This window comes from Ipomoea triloba, chromosome 12 (assembly GCF_003576645.1).
Source record: "Ipomoea triloba cultivar NCNSP0323 chromosome 12, ASM357664v1".
Lineage (NCBI taxonomy): Eukaryota > Viridiplantae > Streptophyta > Magnoliopsida > Solanales > Convolvulaceae > Ipomoea > Ipomoea triloba.
The window spans coordinates 6368936-6387566 of record NC_044927.1 but is presented as its reverse complement, the minus strand read 5'-3'; the positions used below and the strand labels follow the sequence as shown (position 1 = coordinate 6387566).

General features: G+C 33.6%; 3 protein-coding genes across 3 annotated transcripts in view; 1 reads left to right on the top strand and 2 right to left on the bottom strand.

Annotated features, from left to right (window-relative positions):
• Positions 1–2589, top strand: part of LOC115998740 (uncharacterized RNA methyltransferase pc1998) — a 4768-nt gene extending 2179 nt beyond the window's left edge. Inside the window, exons 9-15 of the mRNA XM_031238386.1 lie at positions 205–318; positions 412–530; positions 621–738; positions 1221–1351; positions 1466–1616; positions 1706–1785; positions 2161–2589. Coding sequence (XP_031094246.1) covers positions 205–318; positions 412–530; positions 621–738; positions 1221–1351; positions 1466–1616; positions 1706–1785; positions 2161–2245 — 798 coding nt within the window. The 3' untranslated portion in view covers positions 2246–2589. The remainder of the gene's footprint in view (positions 1–204; positions 319–411; positions 531–620; positions 739–1220; positions 1352–1465; positions 1617–1705; positions 1786–2160) is intronic.
• Positions 2590–3599: 1010 nt separating this feature from the next.
• Positions 3600–8961, bottom strand: LOC115998741 (uridine kinase-like protein 1, chloroplastic). The gene is made up of 14 exons (XM_031238387.1): positions 8649–8961; positions 8376–8467; positions 7902–7971; positions 7630–7748; positions 7046–7142; positions 6485–6564; positions 6145–6339; positions 5573–5656; positions 5421–5481; positions 4996–5056; positions 4541–4634; positions 4361–4433; positions 4126–4208; positions 3600–4046 (listed from the first exon to the last, which is right to left on the bottom strand). The coding sequence occupies exons 1-14, from the start codon at positions 8839–8841 to the stop codon at positions 3897–3899; spliced, it is 1452 nt and encodes a 483-aa protein (XP_031094247.1). The 5' UTR covers positions 8842–8961; the 3' UTR covers positions 3600–3896.
• A 4141-nt stretch (positions 8962–13102) lies between these two features.
• On the bottom strand, positions 13103–14396 carry LOC115998742 (basic blue protein). Its single transcript, XM_031238388.1, has 2 exons — positions 14154–14396; positions 13103–13604 (listed from the first exon to the last, which is right to left on the bottom strand). Exons 1-2 carry the CDS (start codon positions 14317–14319, stop codon positions 13276–13278), a joined length of 495 nt encoding a protein of 164 aa, XP_031094248.1. The 5' UTR covers positions 14320–14396; the 3' UTR covers positions 13103–13275.
• Between the last annotated feature and the right edge of the window lie 4235 nt (positions 14397–18631).

The window sequence follows — 18631 nt, the reverse complement described above, 5'->3', positions numbered from 1 at the left end:
CCCCCCCCCCCCCCCCCCCCCTTTCTCTCTCTCTCTCTCTCTCTCTTTCTCTTTCTTCTGTTTTACACTCTCTATTTGGATGAAGTGAACTATTGAGATTGGACAGCTACCATACAGCTTTAGAATGTCAAATATTTTCCAGAACCAATTACTTGCAGCTGAAAGATGATTGCAACTTTGTCATGTTTCTTGTTGGTTATACAGATAATTTTCGGAAACAGATGGAGGTATCTATTAGGTGAAAGAGATTTCTGGGAACATGTTGGTGGAATTGATGTTTCCTTGGCTCCATCAAGTTTTGGACAAGCAAATACACGGGTAGAAGTTTTTCTTTTTGGGGTATTTGGATGTTTGTGAATAGGTGTATAGCAATTCTCATGGATTTTAGTTAATGATTATTTATTCTGCCAGGCATTTGACTCTTTGCTACGCAAGTTACATAAATATGTCCCATATGGTGCATCAGTTGTTGATCTTTATGCAGGAGCTGGTGTAATTGGATTGTCTTTGGCATCAACAAGGAAATGCAGGTAAGAATCAACTCATTCTTATCACCTCATATTTCAAGTCTAGTTCTCATTAGCTGGTAGTGCTTATGGTTACTTATTTCTCATTTACAGTTCAGTTAAATGTGTAGAGGTCAACAAAGAATCAAAGCAATCTTTTACAAAGACAGCTGAGCGCTTGCCAACCAATCTCAATAGCAGCATTAGCTGGCATCATGCAGACACTTCAATTGTCAGTTTCATCACTTTTTACATGCATCATTAACCTATATCTTGAGAATAAGTTTTCATATGGTGTCATACTATGGGTGTTTGTGTGTTTTGTTCAGTCTGGTATATACATAATGCATATAAATGTGCTCATGCTATTGCATCTACATTGTTTAATTTTCAACATGTAGAGATTGACTCTCAAGATCTGCATTGTTTAACATTCTACATCCTTTCGTATGAAGAGATTTATGGATGGAATTCATAATCTAGAGATTTATGGGTAAAATCCATATATAATTTCCCAAAGAAAAAATTACTAGGTTTATCTTATTTATCATAATCTCTTATATATGCGTGGATAAACAATTAGTTGAAATGCAGATATAGTGCATGGATATTCCTAACTAACTATTTTTGCAATGGATCTTAGAACTATTTGTGATGCTTGGAGAAGCATTGTTATGGTGCAGATCCTAAATAGATTATACTCTACTTTGTCAGGAACCACTTTCTTGGCTTGTTGGATCTGATGTTGTTGTGGTTGACCCTCCGAGGAAGGGACTGGATCCATCTCTGATTAAGGCATTACAGACTGTGTCATCTATGACACGCAAAAGCAAAAAATCTGAGAGGTTGAATTGAAGCAAAATCAAGGGATTAAATGAAATCAATAATTTTGTATGTATTTTGCAGTTCAGAGATTGGCATCTTTACAGTTTCTGTTTACTTTTTATATTTGATGCCAGTAATGAAAAGGCAAAAGATGAAAAAAGACCTTGGATTCTACGTGCAAGAGAAGCTTCAGTTTTGATTAGAGAGAAAACTGAATATGAGGAAAACCAATCTTTGCCTCAAACTCTCATCTATATAAGCTGTGGATGGGAAAGTTTTAAAGAGGTTTGATTAAGTTGTGCTATGATTCAGATACCTCGGTTTTATCCTCTCTTCTTTCAACAATATTTTTTCTTAAGCTAATTTTCTTGCAGGATTGCATGTCACTTGTGTCTTCCAAGGCATGGCATTTAGAAAAGGCCCATGGCTTTAATTTCTTCCCAGGAACACAAAGGTAATGCTCCTTTTTCCATATTGAAATGCGATTTTTTTGTATTGCTCTTGTTAGGATCAAGTGCTTACCACTACGCTAAAAGTTATAACTAGTAGAAAAGGCGAACTTTATTTCCTTATACCGCCACACATTTTCGAGAGCCAGGGTGCTGGACTTGGCCTTTTACGAGCCTTCACCTAACAATCCCTTTAGCCACATGGTGCTGGATTTGGCCCTTGCTGGCTTCCGCCCAACAGCTCTTATGCCTGTGGCACATATTTGCATTGAACCATTGACTGCTTAATTCAGATTACACTTGTCATTATTTTTTGTTCATATTTTTAAATCATGGATTAGTTATTGTCAGTCATTAGTTAATAATCTTGCTGGATGCAGTGTTGAGATTCTAGCCGTGTTTAAGAGAGGCTCAAGGAATAGCACTAAAAAAAAGAAATTGGGAAAGAAGAAGAATAGACCTTGATGAGGAGCATTTGGTAATTGGTATTTTAAGCAAACAACAGAATTGTTACGGAGTATTATGCAGAAGAAGCAAATGCTTGGGGAACTTCTGAATGAACAACTCAACATTTGTACGTGTAATACTTCTGTAATTTTTGTACCACATAAATTATCAATGTAGAATGAAAAAATGACATGAAATACTATTACGTTATATACAAAGTGTAAGAATATCCACTAGTCTTGCACAAACAGACCATTCTCTGTAAATATTATTTTTAGAGCAATAGTGACAATGACATTTTAGGGCAACTTTGTGTTCATTTTCTTGTGATTTCAATATAAGTAACATTTCTACCCTTTCAATAGGGATGTGTTACTCTTTAAAATAATTTTTCTCTCATTTTATATTGAAAAATGGTCAAATAGACCCTTCAAATATAATTCAAAAAGTAATTAAACCATTAAAATATAAAAAGTTCAAATTAGACACCCTAACTCTCTATTTTTGTGCAAAACTTCTTAAATTAGTGCAATTAGATCAATTGACAAAAAAAAAATTTCCTTCAAAAAAAAAGATCAATTGACAAAATGAGGTAAACTCAAAGTGATAATAATAATAATAATAATAATAATAATAATAATAATAATAATAATAATAATAATAATAATAATAATAATAATAATAACTTTTTTTTAATTTTAATATAAAAAACAAACATTACCGCATTCCATCATTCCAATTGGACAGAGTAGGCTGAGTAGCAAGCCTTCCAGGTGATGGAGACGGAGAAGCATTCCAATTGCTGGCTTCATAAATTTTATTTTTCTTTTTAAAAAATAAATTATTTGAATTTAAAGTTATTTTTAGGGTTTTTTCTTGATTTCTTTTTTCATTTTAATTAATTTTGAATTAAAACTATATTTTTACTGGTTACTTGAATGTAAATGGTTAATCAACTCAATTACATAAAAATGAGTTAGAGTGTTTGATTTGAACTTTTTTATAGTTTAGAAATTTAATTATTTTTTTAGCCTATAGTTGAAGCACATCTAACCATTCTCCCTTTTATATGTTATTGTTATTGTATTGAATTCTATTTTAATATTTAATTATTGTGTGATTTTTTATTTTTTTTTAATTTGCAATATTCAATTGGTATATTGATAATCAATAACTATATAAAAAAATACCTTGCTAGGAAATAAAATGAGAGTATAAAAATTTGGTAAATATCAAATTAGCAGTAACATGTTAAATAAGTAGAATTAAGATTCAATTTTACCTTTTTGTCAGTTCAAACCTTAAGGAGTCGATGAAACTTTATTTATTTTTTAAAATTAAAATTTGAGTATAATTGCACTATTTACTCAACTTAGAGTAACCATTTTTCCAATACCCAACAGAAATTCAGGAAGCTCAAAGTAAAGAAGTAGCCCAGAACTGCAGAGGCTTACAAAGTTACAATAATAATGCATAGTAAACCACAAGGGAATAAAGAAAGTGTCCCCCATCAAATGAATCACAAGTTTAAGAAATTCACAAAATCACATGCCTGCCTAAGATTAATAATAGGCTTGAATAAGACAGACACCGTGATCAATAACCAAAATACGTAAATGATTAATGATGATCAAGTTTCTTACATGCCATGCAAAAAGAGAAAGCGCTCTCACTCATCATCTGTCCCAAAGTATCTATCACCAAACTCTCCCATTCCGGGTACAACGCGGAATTCTTCATTTATAGCAAGGTCAATCTCAGACGTGATGATTTTCAGCGATGGGAAACGTTTGCAAACACAATGTATACCCTCCGGTGCCTACACAAACATGGTGGCAACATAAAAACACATGGAGGACAAGTCTTCCAATTCAGATACTGCTCACTACATTACTTACAGATATGAGGTTTAAGAATAATATATGGGCTTCTGGAACTCCTTTCTGTATGAGCAACTCTATGGCCTGGTTAGCAGAGTTACCTTCATGGGAAAGTGCAAGAAATATTCAGCCTTTCGAGTATTATAAGACTGCAAATAATCAACTTAACCCAAATAAATGGCAAAAATAAAAAAGGAACAGTAAGCTTGATTTAACCAGAGCAAGTGTAGAAAAGAATATGAGAAACAACTACCTGTAGCAAGAACAGGGTCGAGAAGCAGGACATGGCGCTCTGATATATCTTTTGGAAGTTTTTCGTAGATAAGCTGCTCGTGGTACAAAAATAGAACCACATACCAACAATCATCACTTAGAAAGGAAATTGGAAAACCTTAACAAAAGCACCCTTCATGCAGGAAAAGAAAAAGATTACCTGTTTCCCATTGTCACCATCACGGTGGATCAGAATTTTCCCAATTTTTATACCCTTGCAACAAGCACGCAACGCATTTTCCATACTTTCACCACTATAAGAACAAAATACAGATAAGTATTGCATGCATGTTATTCACCAAGAATCTTCAGTACAAAGTTTAGAAGCTAATGGTGCTAATCAAAATTCTCAGCAACGACTGCTTGTATGCTTCAAAAATGACTAGTTGCCAAAATAATAGTTTGTAACTCAGTTTTATTTATTTATTTATTTTTTTTGGGTGATGAAAAGTAATATAAAAAAGTGGAAAAGTTGTTTACTCACCAAGGAATGATCATATTACAAAGTAATATTCCATTGTTTTCTTTCTTTCCCTACCTAGTATTGTTATCAATAGATGAAGAAAGCTTTCAGCTTTAAATAATAAAATATAATTATACTTGATTAACACTTACCTTCGAACAATAGATACTCCACATAGTTTCTTGCAAAAGTCAACACCAGTATATACCGACTCTGAAATTGAATTGAGAAGAAGTCAAAAGATTTATTCAGTACATTGATTCAAAATAAACACACACAGATGTTCAAACTACAAAGTACAGACCATTATAAATAGGACTCTTATTGCCCAAAAGAATAACAAGTAGTTCTTGTTTTCTCAAATCAAAACATTAAGAATGTAGACTTATTGAAGTCTTGTTATTCATGTTGTTGTTGTTAATTACATTCACTTTTCTTTCTGAATCCCAGTAGGCGGTAGCAATTTTCTCTCAACTAGGGAGAGGGAAACATAGAAATTAATCACATCAATGATTCCATGGAAACATTAGGTGGAAATAACCTTTCCATACTACAACTAATTGTCAACTGAATGTACCTGTTGGAGTGACTACTTGCTTCTCAGTGAAGGGTAAGTGGCCAAGACCATTCTCCACAACCTATTGGCTCAAACAGCAAGGATTAATGCTTGTTAATTTATAGATCAAGTTTATTCACAAATATATTTTGAAAAATAGAGTAGAGAATCACCAAACGTATAAGCCGGTCAGAATAAAAAACAAAGTCATGTTTGGAGATTTCCCTATCTCGGATCAGGGTGTGCATACCTCTTATCTGTAACAAGAAACTCAGAATAAGCTAAGCTTCATTGGTAGTCATCAGTCATGTATGATAACACAAAGAATGAGAGAGATACTGAGATAGAATGAGTGAATACATTGCACTTTGTACACGATTCATTAATTCTTCATGCATTTATCTACAGAGTATTAGTTTTCCTCTTTACTAAAAAAATATTTCTTTATACATGCAAAAGCCAACAGCAGAATAACATGCCTGATCCCTAGCACCAGACAAGCTTTATGATAGTTAATGGGATGTTTGCAGGAAAAATTAATTGAAGTGTATATCTATATGTCATTGCATGATATATATACCCTTTTCTTTTTTAATTATCCCAACCCTGTCACTCTAAGGATATCTAGTTGTGGCTTTATACCATGAAACTCAAAGTTAACCAATTGATGCAACTAATTCATGAATCAATTGGAATTAAAAATGTACATTAATAAAAAGGGGTACAATGACTAAAAAGTGCTCACCTGGAAAGTTGAGTTAATAACATATACATTTGGATATATTTTGCAGAGATCATGTTGACCAAGCTTTGTCCGAATATGTTGGACAATCAAATCAATAGCAACATGATTATCACCTCCCCTGGGTATGATAACATCAGCATATTTCTTTGAGGGGAGAACAAAATCATCAAAAGCAGGCTTGACAAACTTTGCATACTGCATGATAAGCAGAACTGTAAGATTTACCCAAACAAGAAGACTATCATGCTTCATAGTTTTATACATTATACTTGATTTATCCAGTTCATGTAGGTAGCAAATATGGAGTAAATATTAGAGAAAGGTAAGGACCAAGACTTTCCTGTTCAAGAACAGAGTTTAGATCCCTGCCCCTCTCAACAGTATCACGTCTTATTCGGCGAGCAAGTCTTACGTCAGCATCTACAGTTAATCAATTATCACAAATAAAAATGTAACAAAGATTTTAGAGGGCAGGCAATATATGGCAAATAGCAATATATAGATCAACTTACTAATAGGGCACACCAAATATATCAACAGTTAGTGGATAAGCATGATTTTAGACACTAAAACTAATAACTAATCATGAAAAATGCAAATATGAGGCTATCCATGTCTGCGATGAGCAAATAGCACAACTAAGAGCAATATGAAGCAAGTTAAGTAACTAAAAAGTTTCAAATCAAATTGTCACCAACCACCCACATTCCCTCTCATTTCCAGTATGTGAGAGATGGGCTGGAATCAAAATGTACAGGGTTGGCCTTATTTTTCTAGGGTTAAGAAAGAACTGCCACATATGGTGCTAGTTGCACAAGGAATATAAAATATCAATTTAGATAGGTTCAGTACAGAAATCACAGCCACAAATCAAAATAACAATTAACTTAGGAAGTTATACCTGTATCTACAAAAATCTTCATATTCATCAAATTGCGGACACGTGAGTCATGAAAAACAAGTATGCCCTCCAAGATGATTACATCAGATGCATTTACCTGCAGCTCTGTGATGTTAGTTATTCCAGTGGAAGTTGTTAGATACAAGCAATCACAACAACAGAAATTCATGATGGCAGGCTAATCATCAATGTTTCTCTCCACCTCCCCAACTGAAGAGGAAGCACATATATTGGAAACAGGACAATTTGAGAACCCAACACTGTAAATATTAGACCAAAAATTTGTGCAAAGTAACTTCTAAAAATTTCATTTCACAATAAGTTTCAAAATGAAGCCAATATGCATTAAGGGTTAAATTCCAAACTAAGACTGAAACTTGTATCACATAAGGATGAGATTCACCCATCATTATATTGCAAAATAAAATTATGATTTGTTGTTCTAAGCACTGCATACTATGAGCAATTTTTTGTGAACACTTCTGGTCTTCCCCTGCCCAATGACACCTGCCTGCCAACCCACAGGACAAAAAGAAAGGAAAGGGGAACAGAAAAGGTATCAAACAAAACAGAATGAAGAGCACCTGACGGAAGCTATCAGAACATCTTTGGTGTGTTTTGAAATCATATATTGGAACTTGGACAGATTGGCCAGCTTTGAGCTTTCCAACGCACTCCAAAAGCTGCTCAGTGTCAAACGCGTCTGAAAAGATAGCAACAATGCCTGGAATTTAGAACCAAAGCTCCTATATACCGCCTACCGGAGATGCAGAAGAATGGACTCATGAATAAGATGAAGCTGTGAACATTTCATTACTAATTGAGATACTACTAGCATTAAGCAAAATTCAGTTACCTGGATGATCAAAGTTATACTCATGGACACGTTTTAACTCTTCAGAGTTTAAACCACGGTAGAAGGAATCCTACATTATGCCCAAAAAAGTGAATCCAATTTGAACACCTAATATATATTACAGAATATTACTTTAATAGGTACCATAGCATTCTAGTATATACTCAATAGGAATCTAGATGAGTTTCAAAGCCAAGCAACTTTCTATTGCTCCTCCAATGAGAAGCACTAATTTTGTAGGCAGAAGAAGAAACTAGCAATCTTTTTTTTTTTGGCTAATTTTGGTCCATTCTGCTGTTGCTTTGTGAGAAGCTAACACAGGAAATTCAAATTTCATTCGAAATAAAGTGGCAGCTATATTATATGAACCCTACTCTGCTCACTTTTTCCCATAGTTATGTGAATTTAAACTATGAGTAAAAGTTAATTACACAGTAGTAGTAATCGCAAGATCAGTTACTTATATCTAGAAACCTGATTGACAAGCACAACGCGATGATCATGTAACTGTTGAATAATCATGTCGCACACTGTTGTCTTCCCAGAGGCAGTACCTCCGGAAACTCCTGCATAAAAGAGCCAGGCAGCAAAGAAATAAATGAAATGCGCTCCTAATAAATGAATCTCAAGTTAGAGATCAAAGATAGTGATTAATCTCCAACATTGTCGCTGTTGCATAGAACATCCAAATGACAAATTTACTAAAATTTGACAAAATCGAAGGAAAACGAGTGTTGCAACGTGTACCGATGACGAAGGGCTGTTTCTGGCCGGAGAAATCGGGAGGAGGAGTGAAAGAGGAAGCAAAGGCAGTAGGAGTTTGATTGGAAGAGCGAGGTGAAGATGCGGCAGAGAGGAGGCCGTCGAGGCGAAGTCCGGAGAAGTGTGGGCCCGACGCTGCCTCCATCACGTAATCAATCGCCGTCGTCTCCTCCGGCATCGTTTCCTTGTAACAAACGCTGTTTTCCTTTTTCTTTTTTCCTGCAATCGAATCTGCAGTTTCTCAAGCAGAAGTGCAACGATGAGAATGTAGCACGAGGCTGCACTGTTGCAGACAGTTGACTGCTTCTGAGTTTGTCACGCTGGGACCTGGTTTCCGTCAAAAGCACGTGACGTTATCCTTTTGGGGCCAACAAGCGAAATCCAGTCACTATTACTCGACTCAAATTATGAGTATTGAAATTCGAAGTCGTGATTTTATGATTACAAGTTTATATCTTTAATTAATTTGGCTGGAATTACTCTGTGACATTATTGTGTTTTCCGATTAAAAATGGAAATAATAAATAGATTGTAAGAAAATAAAGCTCATGTCATGTGTCTTGATTTTATTGGAGGAAGAAAATAAAATAATAAAAATTGTTATCTATGTTTTTTTGAATGAATCAAAGAGTGACATGTAAGCAATGAGTAAAAAATAGAGTAGAATGTGAGAGCATGTGTAGTAATTATTCATTAGAAATATATTTTACTGTTATGTTTTTCTCAATATTTCATGAGTACACGGGGATATTTATTAACACACCAAATAATCAAATACAATTATACAAAATCGTATTTTACAACACTTCTTTCTTGGGCAACTATATCATATTAGTCATGTATTTTTAAATTTGTTGTTGTTGTTGTAAATAAATAAATGCATACATTACTAAAGGACTTATATTATGATTATATCTCTTCACTCTCAATAGAGTTATAGAAAGATTGTGTAACTATGCACATTCAGTATGTATCGGATTGAACGATGAATGATAAGTATTTTGAATCTTATTAATTTTTAAGAAAGTTATTAAAGACTTTATTTTTGTGGGAATACATTCTCTAAAGTTATTGAGTTTTTCCTATTTGATAATGTGTCCAGTCATTGAAGTATATATTTCCAATAAAGTTTTGAGGTTCTTAAATGGATATTGATTTTGTGAGCCCCATGAATTGTCAAAACGAACCAGCTCGGCACATATGGGTTGGCCCATCACGGATTGCTACAAAGCGTGCTAGGTCTGACTCGGCCTGTAATACGAATCGATAAAATGAACTCAACCCATATATTAGCAGGATGGCAGGCTAAATGGGTCATCCCACCAACCCATTTGTTTTTTTAAAATATATATTCTTTTTAATATTATAACATTTATGTAAAGTACAAATTGAATCTTTATCCTCGTATATAACAACTAAACTTCTTTCCAATTAAGCAACTTATATTTTTTTAAAAAAAATCATGTGTATAATAATAAATAAATACATGAATAAATAAATATGTGTATGTATATAAGGAATTTCCCCGTTAGGGCTAATAACTAAGCCTCTAGCTCTACTTCCCTCCTTGCAATCAATAAGGAATAGCATCTAGAAAGATCAAACTCCCTTAATCACCTATGCCCCTAAAACAACTATTCATTCATCTCTAAGAAGTAATAAACAAAAATCATCAAAGACATTTCATACATTGCAAGAGATATGAAAGAGAGAAAGGTTATACACTTATTATCTTGTCAAAAGTATAGTGTAGATCTCCAATCTAAAGATGATTTCCGTCCTTACAAGCATTTATACAGAGTGTATAGATGTGAAATCTAGGTTTAATCTAGGCTAGAATTCCTTGCAGAATTGATAGAGACAAAGCTACGCGCGATCAAGAAAAAATTGTAAAAAATAACATAATTTCTAGCTTAAATATATGTTGTAGTAGACAATGTGTGTATGGGCATGTGTGCAGGGTGGTGTGTGGCCGAACGTTGCATCTTGCATGGAAATCTTCGTAGAGTTGTATGGCTACTCGTGTGGCTGGACATGACCATAGTACATGCATTTCTTTCAGAATTTGCCTTCTAGTTGGTTTATCCCTTGTGCGGCTGGATAGCTCGGCAAATTATTGCATGGACCACGGTCCACACAGCTGTGTGGACCAAAAATAAAAAGTACATTATTTTTGTACTGAAGATACATTATTTTTGTACTGTAGGTACATTATTTGATAGTATATATCAAATAATGTACTTACAGTACAAAAATAATGTACTCTAAAATAATGTACCTACAGTACAAAAATAATGTACCTTTAATACAAAAATAATGTACTTTTTGTGTGGACCATGGTCCATGCAATAATGATTGGGATAGCTCTGGTACATTCTGGAGATTATGATTTGGACTTGCCCATCTCTTCTTTCTTGTGCAATTGTGATCCTCCATTTGCACCTAGTTTCTTTAAAAATGTATGAAAATCGCTCCTTCTTGCCTTGAACCTTCAAAATCATCCCTAAATGCACAAGCAAATAAGTGTCCTTGCAAGTGTGATAACTACATTTTAAGCATAAAATAAAGGTTAAATATGGGATAATATATGATCAAATCTGAACTTATCAGTAAACTACAAATTAAGTCGCTCAACTATTCAACTTTGTCATAGGGATCATTCAAAAAGTCATTTCATAGTAGCTTTTCTTCATAAGGATCTATCATGAATTTCCCTTCTAGTACTTACCCACCAACCACTATTTTTCTCCCAAAAACAATCTTCACATACAACTCCTTAACTTGATAGATGTCTTGCTTCAAATGTACTTTGAAGGTAGACTTGGATGGACACTTAGAATATATCTAGATGATTCTTTATGAGCTTAGAGAAAGATAACAAGATATTGCTTAAGAGCTTACTTGTTAGATTACACTTAGAAGTTCACAAAAAATTCTCAAATTTTGTCTAATCTATCGATTTGAAGAGTTTTCTATTTATAGATTGTAGAAATGAATTTGTTCTTTTTGAATTTGAATTTGTTTGATTTTTTGGTCGTTTTTTCTACTTTTTTTTTAAAATACTACTTACTCTATTACAATACAGTATTTGTTTACAAGTCATTTTTTCTACCTTGTCTATAGGATAATAGTTGTTTCTAAACGTTATGTCTAGACTTTAATTTGCATTACATTTCTTGTAGTGGATATTTTCCTCTAAGTTTTCAGCACATTTAAAGCATTATTTGAAAAGCACTATGATCATATTGACTTTCTTTCTATTTGTTAGGACATATCGTATTTCTTTTGATAATTGAACCTGCCAACTCTCTTTCAAAAGATAAAGGTATTTTGGTTTATTTTTCAGAAGACACTTTATTCTTTATTGTACTTCTTCCTCGTATTGATTATTGCATGGTTAAGGTCTTTTGAGAATTTGTGAAGTAAAATTGTCTATTTTGTCTCATTTGAAAGTTTTTTTACCATCCATCGAGCCTTATCTTCTAATCATTAATTTTAGTCTCTTTTAATGTTTTAACCATTTTGCTTAGATAACTTTTATGTTAATAGACACTCAATATCTAAGTCAAGTTTTCTGGTAAGTTAACTGTACTCTTTTGTTTAACCTTTTTTCTTTCTTTCTTTTTTTTTTGTTTATACACTTTTTTTTTTTTTTTTTGCCAAGTTTTCTCACTACTAGAAAATAGGCAATTACTGATGTACTTTTTTTGACATATCAAATTTTGTTGGTAATTAGTGATGTGAAAAGATGATCATGGATTTGGTAAAATGTTTTTGGCATTGAAAGAAATACTATACTTTGGTAAAAATGTTCACACCCACGTACTTTTTCAATGTAAGACAATATATTTTTTCAACTATTTTTTTAAAAACTCTATGAGTACACTTTAATCAAATTTTGTTCATCCATTAATCATTTTAAGCATATAAATGTATGACATTCCTTTCATTACTAGAAAATTTCAAATGCATGCACTTTCTTCTAATTAAAATCATTAGTAAACCCCACTCTGCATCAAAATGACAACTCATAACCGATTTTCGTCAAATTTCCCAAACATTAGTAACGTTCACAAAATTCACATAATTACTTTTCTCCATCATTTTGATTTTTTAAAAAACAAATTGGTCGTATGTTATCATACTATCTCATGGACTTCGATAATGGATCTCAAAAATTGGTTTGGACCTTGATTTTATTTTACTTTACTTTGTTTTCTTAGGTCAATTTTGATGGGTGCTATTAATTCAATCAATCTCTTAAACTAAGACCTATCACATTTTGTTCTCAAAAAAAAAAAAAAAAGACCTATCACTTTTAACTCAAAATGTAATATTTTTCAACTATAGATGTTAGAATGCACCTCAAAAAAAAAAAAAAGGTTGGAATGCACATCTGCAGTTAGCTAAAAACTATCAAAAGTCTCCTACTAATGAAGTGGCTCTAAATTTTTATGAAAATACAAAGATGTATCTCATATATTTATTCATATAATTGTGATAGAAGCAGGAATATGATTGTATTACAACATATATACTAACTAGCTACGCACTCCAGATGAAATTCTCAAACGTAACCCAAAAGAATATATATAATGCAAAATATAATACACTACAGTAGGTGGAGTTGGGGTAGCAGGAGTGCAGCAACGAAAAAGAAAACGAAAGGTGGTAATAAGAGATGAGGAGCAGAAGAAGTGGAGGTAGTAGACGCGGGATTGGACGGCGCATTTCCGGTGACGATTGTAACCTTGAGCTTCATTCCCTGCTCGCAATGTCCCGCCGTGCCGCAAGCGAAGTAGCGGCTGCCGGCCTTGTTTAGCTTCACCACGTCGTTTCCGCCGCTCAAACTGTTCACCGAACTGCTTGTGTCGCAGCTCTTGTACGCGCTTTCGCTCCCTAATTCCACCACGCTATGCAGTCCCGGATTGTACCTAAACACTACTCCCATCCGCCATGTTCAAAATATATATATGCAAATCCATAGTTGAAAAAATAGTTAGGCACCCTTTAAGCATTCCGGGAGCAACTAGTGCCTAGGACCTCTAGGAGCTGATTAATCCGCTCTGTGTATTTTTTAAAAAAATTTGTTTAATTTTTTTAAGACTCAAAGACAATTATAAACGTACTATTTAATACTTTAATAAATAATACTAAATTTCTAAAATATTAAATATTAACATAAAAAAATCAACAATTTAGAGTCGTTCAAAACGATTTCCTTTTGAGTGAAATAGCCCATTTAAAAAAATGAACAATAACTAATCGACCTAGTCGGTGCCTAGGCGGCTTAGGACGCTTAGACTAACTTACCAGCTACTATACCTAGACCACCAATTATATATGATGATGCACTAGGTGGTCGGCCAGCATCTAGCGCCTAAGAGTTGATTAATTGATGTTTAGACAGGATTTTTGCAACATTGATTAGATCAGATTTGAAATTCATTCCTAAATAAAGAGATATGGAAAGGAAGACGAGGATGATACCTAGTTGATCTCCGACCTTGAATGTATTAGCAGATGCCCAGGATTCGAAATCTGTGGATTCATCCCAACCTTGGCTACCACCCACGACGTGCTGTGCTGCCACCGCTTGTTCAATCATCAGTGCCCCAAGAACAACTACCAACATACATCTGTACAAAGCCTCCATATATGATATTAATTGCTTGATTAATCACTACACGCACTTAATCTGCAAGCTCAATAAATGATTTTAAGTTATTATTAAGCTCCTCAATGCATGATGTGTGCGTATGTATATATGTGTATATATATATGCATGTTTTCCAAGACGTGGAAATTGACATCTCATCATTTGATAGCAATCTTGGATCTTAAGAATGCCGCCCCACAAGCTGTCACTTTTCCAATAATAAATCTCTAGTTGGTCATTTTACGTTTAGAGTTGGTTATGCATTGAAAAGTAAATACCGTGAGACCGTTCTATAGATCTTTTTCAAAAGATCCATCAAATATTTGTTACTTAGGGAAAAGTATAATACTTTTAAAAAATAATGTGATATTTTTTACATTTTGATTTAAAAATATTATATTTTCCTTCAAAAGTATTACTCTTTCCAATAACAAATACTTTATTCCAGATTAGTATTACATTTTTAGTAAAAGTATTACATTTTCATCTTAACGTACTCAATTTGTCTCACAGATAAGGATCCATGAAACGGTCTAACAAGAGAATCACTCAAAAATAAAAGGACGCATTGAACGATGCTAATAGTTAAACTGCACATTTATGTATTATATTATATTATATGTTCAACAATAAGTAGATTTTTCCTTTTAACTTGTGCTAAGGTTGATAAATCATGAGCATATATAAAAAGTTTTATTGTCACATTAAGAGATGTATTGAGTCTGTCTCATATAAAAAATATGAATTTGTCTCATATATATATAAGATATAGGAGTGCAGTAGATTGGATCGAGCCCATAGTACATGGGTAAATGCCTATAAATGCATTGATTGTATCTCTAGGTGGATTATCATCATCACAATTAATAAAACTAGATTTACTCCCATGAGCGCAGACACATTGCCGAACTAGTAAATCTTGCCTTCTTTTACTTTGTCATTGTTATTATTTCTTGTTCTGGTTAATCTCAACCAGATAAACATTATGAATTAAATTTAAGATGGGAAGTAACATTTTTTTTCACTCCTTAAAATTATTTTACTTGTCTTTTTAGTTTATAGTAGGATGGATTAATTTATGAGTAATTAATAAATATAAATATAATGTTTTTAAGGAAGGGAGAGAAATTAAGGAGTTTGTGAGTGAGAATATAAATTTTTATAAGTATATTTATAGTGATGTGGTAAGTGATTATATATGAAGCTTTTCTGGTTCACCAATTTCTGAAATTTTAATGGAGAGATGAGGAGAGATTATAATTGATTGATTGTTGTTGGACACACGTTCAATACAATCCAAGCTTACGTGTTGGTTGATGGATATATTAGGTAGAAGCCTTGGCTTTGAAACTAAGCTAAGCAGCACAATACCCTTTTTCTTTATTACGGAGTACCATTTTGATGATGAGCCTATCATCAATTTTTTTTATATTAACTTTTAGTTTCTAGATTTAGAATATTAAAAAATTGTCACACACGGCATTCTTGATGTGGTGTGGTGCCCGCTTGCTTATACATATTGCATGCATAAGTTATCCCCTGTAAATGCAATTTTTAAAAAAAAAATTGAAATGGTACAAATATTGATTTAATAATGCCCTATAGTTACACCTACTTTTATATCATATATATTCTTTTTTCTCATTAAACTCAGATGATTTTTTTAAAAATAAAATAAAATAAAATTGTGACACTGTTGTCTTACTTTTATCTAAACAAAACAAAATTATAGTCCTAGTTAAAATATGTACATATATACCCATTAATCAATTTTCTGCTAATGGGAGACAATGATGAAGGGAGGCAATTTTATTATTTTTTTTTTAATTTTCATCCCCATGTAAGTATCTTTTACTATCCTCAAACCATAAGCTTATACAAAGCAAAAGAAATGATAATAAATTAATACAAACTCAAATATTTTAAAAGTGAAACGCATTGACATAAGTCACATAACCATCTACATGGTACACCTCACAATACTTGACTCCCTTTTTACATTTCAAGAATATAATCAAATCATCGTGATTTATTCCTCTACTATTATGTCGAATCAAGGTATGCAGACTTTGGGGCAAGGAAATTTTATTTTTTGTGGGCAAGAATATAACCAAGTCGTCTGACTTGAAGTCACGACTGAAGGTGACAATGTAGGGGTTTGAATCCCACTGAAAACATGAATGGAAAAAAACGCCCAGAAGATGGAAGGTGTAAATTGGATCACAAAACTAGGATCTGACATGTAGATTGATTGCGTGACTCGTGATTTACCTCTGCACCAACTGTAAGGGGCCTATGAGTTTATGATTAGTCCGACAAAGGTAGAATCACCTGCTACTGAGGCTTGATCACTAGTCTTTCTTCTCAAACTTCACCCATGTAATTAACTGAGCTGCCCATGCGAGCTAATTATATGCATCTAATGTCTATATGTGATGGGTTTTAATGGGCCAAACTCACTATAAAATCGGGTTGATATCGAGTAATGGTTATTATAGGTGTCTTGGATTGATAGGGCCCAATACACTTCAAATAATACAACGAGCTACAAAAGTTGTAAATAAATAAAAAGAATTGAGCTTGTCCCAAGGGGCCTAATCAATATGCCCACCTACCATGCCCAACCATAGGGGCAAATTATACCGTGCACCACGTACGTAAACGACGTCGTTTTGAGCATTGTAAATTAACCGTCCGTTTTTTTGGAAATCACGTTTTTCGTTTCAACCGATCTCTGCATTTATGTTACTATTCTGTGTATTCCAGGCAATTATTCTGTGTATTCTAGGCAACCGTTCTGTGTATTCATGTTAGTAACACATGTTCTGATGTATTTGTGCATTCGAATGTTTAGGAGGATGAGTTCTGCGTATTTTGTGTCAATATTCTGTGTATTCATGTTATTAACATAGGTTGTGATGTGTTTGTGCATTCGAATATTAGGAGGATGAGTTATGTGTATTTTGTGTCAATATTCTGGGCAAACATTCTGTGTATTCTAGGCAAACGTTCTGTGTATTCTAGATAATGATCATGTGTATTATAGATAATGAATTCACTGGAGTCATTCGCGTCCGCGTCCACTAACATCTGTGTATTTTGTGTCAATATTATGTGTATTCTGGGGAAACATTCTGTGTATTCTAGGCAAACGTTCTGTGTATTCTAGATAATGATTATATGTATTATAGATAATGAATTCCCTGTAGTCATTCGCGTCCGCGTCCACTAACATCGAGACGACGTCGTTTACGTACGTGGTGCACATTGCTATGTGCACCGTGGTGCAGGTATAACGATTGAACCATAGGTGGGTGGACTATTACTGTTGACTAGCGGAGCACATAAAACAATTGAAGTACTGTGCCGTTACTAATGGGAAAATCAAGAGAAAAAAGGAATGTTAATGATGGTCTGAACGGGACAAACCCACCTTTCATACTACTTTCAAGGCCGTTTGTTGTAGATAGCTGCATAGACCACAATGCTCTGTCTTCTTCATCCACACGTGTATCTCACCAAGTGTCGTGCTTTCTGGCCAAACATTTCTCCGTGTGCCACATCGCAAAGCAAGTTCAAAGTCCCCATAACTACTTGAAGACCGCACACGCACCACCACCTTGCCAGCTCATCATACGGCTAGCGGTCCACCCGAACAATCTGTCGATCACCAAGGCGATTTGCCCCCAGTAAGCCAGACTAGGTCAAGACCCTCCGGCCGTCGACATTATCTCATCCGTGCAATGCGCGTAGTGTGTGTGTCTATATATATATATATATATATATATATATATATGGGCATATCAAATGAAAACTACTTCTGCAGTGCGAAATGCACAACTTGACATTACAAGATGCACAATCAGACATTACAACATGCACCATCGTAATTACAAAAGTAATTACAGAATGTGTGTTTTTGCAATTAATAAATTGTTATGTACTTGTTGTTAACATATTATGTACCTTCAACTTATTTATAGGTTAACTAAAAACACATAATCCAAATATAATTTTAGACTAGGATCCATAATACAAGATGAATATTAGTAATTTGCCTCTTCCCACGAACATCCGTCCATCCCTATCATCATACATAAAATTTCATGAGTTTATTTCTTCCTAATCTCTCTGGGCATAAATCTTTAGCTAAATCATTTGATTAATTTATATTGTCCACTTGCCTAAAAATCCCGGTTCTTTACAAATAATGTATAAAAAAAATAAGAATAATAACTCTGCCAATATGTACTCAAAAAAAAAAAAAAAAAAAAAAAAAAAAAAAAAAAAAAAAAAAAAAAAAAAAAAA